A 7,621-nucleotide genomic window follows, 5' to 3' on the forward strand; every position below is an offset into this window, starting at 1 on the left:
AAATGAGTGAGCAATGTTATGTGGATGTGTGTGGTGTGCAAGAAGTGAGATAGAAAGGAGCTTCTGCTAGATTCCTCGTGAGTAAGAAGCAGAGGTTTAAATTCTGGGTAGGCAGGCGTGATGGAGTGGGTGGTGTAGGCATATTATTAGCAGAAAAGTGGGTAGATAAGGTAACTGAGGTAGTCAGAGTGTGAGATAGCGTTACTAAGTTGAGACTTATCATAGGTAGATTCATCTCTGCCTATGCTCCACAGGCTGGGTTGGCTGATGATCAGGACTGATTCTATGTGGTCCTTTTGCAGACTACCTCAATGACAAATGACAGAAACTTCATTATTGTGGCCGGTGACTTTAATGGACATGTTGGGCAGCATTCTCATGGACTCCATGGTGTGCATGGTGGTTATGGATTTGGCACTAGGAATGAGGAAGGTACAAGGCTACTTGAATTCTGTAATGCAAACGATCTTATAATCTGCAACAGTAACTTTAGAAAGCCAGCCAGCCACCTGATTACTTAGCAGTCTGGTGGGAGTATAAGCCAGGTTGATTACCTCCTCACAAAGCAAGAAGACAGGCAGATGCTCATAAATGTGAAGTCTTGCTCATGTGAAAAGTGTACACTCCAGCATAGGCTACTGGTTAGTGACTTCAAAATTAGGGCTAGAGAGACTCAAAGACATAAAGCACATAGTAGAGGCCTCTGATGATAGAGAGGAGGAGGAGGAGGAGGAGGAGGAGGAGGAGGAGGAGGAGGAGGAAGGGACATATAGCTAGCTTATAGGACAATTGGAAGTTCCTGCAGGACAATTTACTGGGGGCTGCTGACCAAATCTGTGGTTGGTGCAAAGTCCCAGCCAGCTCAAGGATGACTTGGTGGTGGAACAAGGAGGTGGACAGGAGGTAGAAGGACTGAGAAAAATGGTGGAAGCAAAGCATTATATCAGGAAGCCAGAAAGGAGGCTAGGTGACAGGTTTACATAGCAAAAGGAATAGCAGAAGGTAAGACATTTGCCAATGTTATGCAGCATGAGGATCAGAGGTATGAGGTGTTGAGGATTGCAAAACAGTGTATCAGAGAGAATAGAGATGTTTGGCAATATGAGGGTCTTGAGATGACCTGTCCATGTCAGTAAATCTGAGTGCTAGAAGTGTTGTGTCTTACCCTTTATCACACATCCTACCCCAAGAAACTGAACTACATCTTTTTTTCTTCTAAACAGCATCTTTCGCTTTGTTAAATTTCTTCTTCATAAACTACGATTGTCTTCCAATCCATTTCCCTGCCCTCACTGTATCGCTGCATTCCCCCACCCCATTGGTTTATGCCAGTCACTGCAATCCCCACTCCCTGATTGCTCCTTCTTGGCAACACCTGACAGCATATATTATGACCTTTGTACCTCTCTCTTCTTTACTCTACCATCACATCTATGTTTGATCCTTGTTACTTGTGACTATACCCTGGCACTTCACCACAATCTCTCTCCTGCTCTCTCTCTTGCACTTTTGCTGTTTCACACTCTCTCTCTCTCTCTCTCTCTCTCTCTCTCTCTCTCTCTCTCTCTCTCCCTCCCTTGCTCTTCCCTCTGGCTGGGTAGCCATGTATCTCCTCTACAGCAGTACACCTATTTCTGCCCCTGTTCTTGATCACTCTCTCTCTCTCTCCTTCTCTTGCTTTTTCCTCTGACTAGGTAACCAAGGTAACCTTTACTAGGTAATCTTTACATCAGTACACCTATTTCTATCCCTTTCTTGTACCTCTCTTTCTCCCCCCCTCTTTTTTCTCTCGCTGGGTGGCCATGGACCTCCTCTATGGCCAAGACACTTGTTTCTGCCTCTCTATTTCTATGAAATGCTCTAACCTTTCATCATCTGACACCAGATCACCTCCTCTAATGCCCTGTCTGTTATAGCAAGACACCTGTTTCTGCCTCTCTGTCTCTCAGTCACACTCTAACCTTTCAATCTCTGAAACAATTTCCCTCCTCAAAGCACCCCCCTCCCCTCTCAAAATTCCTTGTCTTGCGAGTTACTTGGTGACCCTACTAGTGCTGGTGTCACAAAGCCTCCAGTCCACTCTGCTGAGTGGTTGGCATTTGGAAGGACATCCAGCTGTAAAAACGATGCCAAAACTAACCTCTGACCTTGCCTGTGCTAGGAAGGACATCCAGCTGTAAAAACGATGCCAAAACTAACCTCTAACCTTGCCTGTGCTAGGAAGGACATCCAGCTATGAAAACCCTGCCAAAACAGACACAGTAGCCTGGAGTAGTCTTCTACTTGGACAGCTCCTATCAACCCATGCATGCATGGAAGACGGATGTTAAGTGATGATAATGATGATGATGATGATGATGATGATATATATATATATATATATATATAAATTTTATAATTATAAGCATAATTATGCCTGGGAGATATATTATGGATTTAAACAACAAAAACAAGTAATAAAAAAAATGAAACAAGTTCATGTCCCAAACAGTAAACAAACAAAAATGAAAGAAACAGAAAACAAAAAAATACAAACAAATATATACACGGTAAATACTGACCGGTGAGCGGCAATTTTCTTTCTTACATAATCCAAAGATTCAGCAAAGAAAGTCTCCAGGTCATTCCTTTGTTCCAAGACACTTCGTGCCAACCGTTTTATGTGAGACAATTCCTTAGATTTTGTTTCTATCACTTGCTGTAATTGAGTTATCTCTTGTTTGTTACACTCTGTTTCCTTACGACATTCTACAACCAAGTCATTTTTCTTTGTCTCAAATTCTTTAACCAGGTCACTCTCTGATTTCTCCAGGTCTTCAATTCTTTGCAGCAACTAAGTTTGATAAAAAAGAAAAATGAAATTCAAACAAAAATGACTCGGTAAAGAACTTTTCTATCCTCTTCATTCCTGATTCACTGAAGTTCTATAAAGAAAAGAAAAAATAAAAGACACACTCTGCATGAATTTTTTTCAGACTCTATTTCCAGCATAATGAAATACCCCACTTCATAAAATGGGTCGGTTTGAAATGTGAACCTAAAAGTCACATGAATCAGTTGAAATGAATGTTTGCTGAAGGAAGGGTTACAAGGAAAGAAGTACCCATAGAAGTTCTCTACGATATTTTTGATGTGCCGACTCCACAGGAAATCATCAAACCGAAGGTACCAGTATAAGAAAAGAAAGCACATGGAATTGTTGGAGGTAGTTCCAAAAGGAAAATAATATTAAGCTCCTGAGCAAAGTAAATCTCTAGAAGGGAGACGTGGTGCGGAAAAAAAAAGATATCTATTCACTTCCAAGAGAAGTCAATCTCAAAAGGGGAGATGTTGTGGTGAAAGTCATTAACACCCCTGTGTGATTAAAAGGTGAACTCATTGAACTCTTATTAAGAGTAATGTGGCTCGTTGAGACAGGAAGAAGATGTTGGAGTGTTGCATGCTGGTAGTTAGAAGTTACCTCTGTGAATAGACTACTTTACCCCTGCTTTGTTAAAATCATATATCCTCAACCAAGGATACAACAAAACTATTAAATGATAAAAAATAACAAAGAAAGGAAAGATTTTTAGTAGCGATTACTGTCTGGAAAGCACATCTGGGACATTTAAAACCACAGATTAAAATTGTTTCAGAAATTAAAAGCTTCCTCCATTGATTTGAAATGTGGAAAAGGAAATAATTTAGAAAAGTTTGACAAAAGCAGAGAAATTCCAACATATGAGACAGTTATTCCAAAAAATCATCTTATTATCTTTTATGTTTCTTCAAAACTTTTAGCATTTTGATTAAAGACTACTTAAATTTTAAACTTAAATCTTTAAATTATTTATTTTTCATTTCAAAATTATTAATGATTATTAATTATAAGCATTAAGAGCATTTATTAAAAGGTATGTCAATTTGTTTTAATTTACCAGATTGCCCTTGGCTCCTCCAACTAAGAAGAATTACTGACAGTATTTCGTTGAATATTTGTCTTATGGTTTTATTCCATTGCCACAGTATATAGCAAAACCAATGTGTCTCGTATGTATGAATGTACTGTCAAGTGATAGTGTAGTGACACCTTATAGCAGACGACTGTTATATGTTCAATGTCCGGAGTTTTATCCACGCATGCGCAGGGACTAGTTCCGGAAGGAATACAGGAAGAGTCTCATGCGCATGCGTAGAGTTCGACACCCAGCTTTGGCGCCTTTTCTCAGTCTCTTCGTTGACTGATCTCCGTCGAGCCAAGACGTCCAACAGAGCTCTCTCACATGTCAGCACCAGAGCTTCACAAATAACCACGGAAATCATTCAGAAGGCGTCTCAGTAACCGAGGGCGACGAGCTACCGAATTCCCTCCAAGCGTGAACTGAATTTCACTGTAAATAAATATTGTTATGTTGTTCAGAATCTGCGTTCCAGTGTTTCTTCTAGAAATTTAATGTACGGAAGCGGTGTACACCTAATGGTGTATAACCACTTCCCTACAATAGCATGAAACCAGCTAAGCTTAAAATCCATTCGGAGACCAAGCATAAAAACAAGAAACACAATTCAGTTGAATATTTTAGAAAACTATGCAATGAATTTCAAGCAAGGAAAATGGCAAAGTCAATAAGATTGACCCCAGTGCTCAACTGCTAATTATTTCATTGATCTCAAAAGGATGAAAAGCAAAATTAACCTTAGTGGAATTTTGAACTCATAACATAAAGACAGGTGAAATGCCACTAAGCATTTGGTTTTGCATGCTAGCAATTCTGCCAGCTCACCACCCTAACAAATGATGAATAATAATAATAATAATAATAATAATAATAATAATAATAGTAATAACTGGAACGACTCATGTACTGAGAAGAGAATTATCGCTGTGAAAACAACGTCCATTCATGAATTTATTTATTTATTAATTTTTTTTTAAATACATATTTTACCTGTGAATTTGCATGTGTAAACTGGGAATGCATACAATGAGTTTCTCTGCCCTAGGTGTATGGAAAACACTCGGCGAGAAATGGAAGAAAATTTGAAGAAAGAAGGAAAAAAAGAAACATAATAATAATAATAATACTAAATGCTTACCTCTACATTCTCAGTTTTGTAGTTCTTCACTTCTTTAACTTTCTTATGTAATAGAAACTTTTGTTCTTTCAGTTCCTGCTTTACAAACTCATATTTTTTGACAAATTTGTTGTTAGACTGTCTAAGGCTTTCAATATCCTTTATATGTGTCAACAGGGCTTCGGAAAGTCTGGCATTCTCTTGATAAATTTGCTTTGTAATATCGTTCAGATTCCTATAAAGGTTAACAAGAAATTTTCAAGCTAATGAGAGAGCATCAATATGGTCACTTGATCTTTCAGAAATAGCAGCCAAATCTCCTACATTAGAAAATAAAAAATTTTACTTAAAATCCTTCAAATGTGGTCTGGAACTAAGTTGGCATTGAGGAATAAAACGTCTGATGATGATTCGATATCAGATTGATAAACTGATCAAAATGTAAACTTGAAATAAATAATGAAAATAGTGCTCAGCTCAGTGTAGGTGTGGCTAGGCACATGTGAAGACACGGTTAGAGGTAGGCATCACTAGATACAGGTATGGACAGAAGCTGATGCTAGCATGGTTAGGGACAAGTATGAACAGGTACAGGTATAGCATAGATGCATTTGTTAAGAAGTTCACTTCTCAACCACATGGTCCCACTGTGTGGAACCTTAGGCAAAGGTCTTTTAAGATAACATCACATGAACAAATGCCTTGTGAATGATATTTGGTAATCAGAAACTGAACAGAAGCCTGTTTGTTATGCATGCATGCACCGGTGCCGCCGCCGCCGCCGCCACCACCACCACCACCACCACCACTTCTAGTAATGTCATTTACTGCATCACCAGCTCTCTCTGCCCTTCCCTGTACATCAGACAATCAGTACGTCACTTGGCTGACTGGTTTACAGAGCACCTCAGAGACATCAGACTCAGCAATGACATCCCACTTCTCACACCATTTCCATTCTACTAGTCATTTGCTACAATATCTGTCTGTGTTTGAACTGTCTTTTCACGGGGACTCCCGCCTTTGCTGTGAACAGGAATTAACCTTTTATCTTCACTCCTTTGTGCCTTATGGGCTCAACTCACCTCCTCTCTTCATCTGACACCAACCCCACACCACTCCACGCACACTAGCACTGACCACTTCCCAGCACCCACACCATCATCCACACACAGTCTTCAATAGCATCACCACACACACCACTATATGAGCAGCCACACACACTGTACACACACCATCATGTAGCTCCCATCCCACATAAGCACATAATACCTGAACACAGGCTACATATACATACACACGCAACACACATTAACACACATAGACAAAGATAACTTTCGGCCACATATATACACCATACACACTGTTTGGCCACACACACACACCACATGAAAAAATCACACATCAACTGCTACATACAACATACACACGTTACACCTGCACACACTAAATCTTTATTATAGGGACTAAGGCCTCATTACAAAGAAGGGGGACAATACAATACAGAACATGGGGTACATAAAACGAATGATGAATGAAATGAGTAACTTACAGTGTGATGATGGAATGGCTTACGAGTCCCCCAAAACTCGCAGTTTCATTTAACAGTTTTCTTATACAGTTTATTATCGTTTATGATTCTTTCACGATTATATGTGGCCTCAATTCCTCCGTTGTTACGACGCTTGGCAAAGTGTTGCAACCCACATACAATCCACTTAGTTTGAAATCAAATCTGTTCATTTGTAGCAGTTTGTTCTTTATACGTTCCTCCACCACTATTGCTTTTGTTCCTTCTGCACACCTGCACACACGTCAGTCACTCACTCCTATTCACACACATACACATAATATTCTCACTTACACACGCACACGCATGTGTACCTTTTCTAGTTGAGATCACTATCACTTTATTATCTCCCTTTCATTCAACCTTTAAAATGGGAAGTTTGTATCATAGATGCAGGGATGGTCTCAGGCAGCCTGATAATGAAATGGTTAACCCTTTGGCATTCACATTACTCTGTCGCATGTAATGCTTATCTGTTCACATTGTTTTGAATTAATTTATGGCCTATATTGTAGCTTCCATATTTTTGTGATGTGATTGTTCACTTTTAGAATGATATAGTAGGTTACTAGTTAAAGGCCAAATCTGACTAATATAAACATAAAACAAGTCGAATATCCTGACTGGATACAGCCAGTTTAAATGTTAAACTGTTAATCTTGTTAACCCTTCCATGAGCTATAAACAACTAGACCACTCCATCTCCCTCTACAAGTAAGTTAATGAATTCATCATCATCATCATCATCATCGTTTAACGTCTGCTTTCCATGCTAGCATGGGTTGGACGATTTGACTGAGGACTGGTGAAACTGGATGGCAACACCAGGCTCCAATCTAAATTTGGCAGAGTTTCTACAGCTGGATGCCCTTCCTAACGCCAACCACTTAGAGAGTGTAGTAGGTGCTTTTACGTGTCACCTGCATGAAGGCCAGTCAGGCGATACTGGCAATGGCCACGCTCGAAATGGTGTCTTTTATGTGCCACCTGCACAAG

At 39.7% G+C, this 7,621-nt stretch overlaps 1 protein-coding gene across 2 annotated transcripts in view; it reads right to left on the bottom strand.

Annotated features, from left to right (window-relative positions):
* LOC106877904 (basal body-orientation factor 1) overlaps window positions 1–7,621 on the bottom strand; it is a 37,405-nt gene that overhangs the window by 6,266 nt on the left and 23,518 nt on the right. For both annotated transcript variants that reach the window (XM_014926955.2, XM_014926954.2), the window contains exons 8-9: window positions 5,077–5,290; window positions 2,562–2,833 (exon numbers count right to left, since the gene is read on the bottom strand). In XM_014926955.2, the coding sequence (XP_014782441.1) occupies window positions 2,562–2,833; window positions 5,077–5,290 (486 nt within the window). The remainder of the gene's footprint in view (window positions 1–2,561; window positions 2,834–5,076; window positions 5,291–7,621) is intronic.

This window comes from Octopus bimaculoides, chromosome 11, assembly GCF_001194135.2.
Source record: "Octopus bimaculoides isolate UCB-OBI-ISO-001 chromosome 11, ASM119413v2, whole genome shotgun sequence".
Taxonomy (NCBI): domain Eukaryota; kingdom Metazoa; phylum Mollusca; class Cephalopoda; order Octopoda; family Octopodidae; genus Octopus; species Octopus bimaculoides.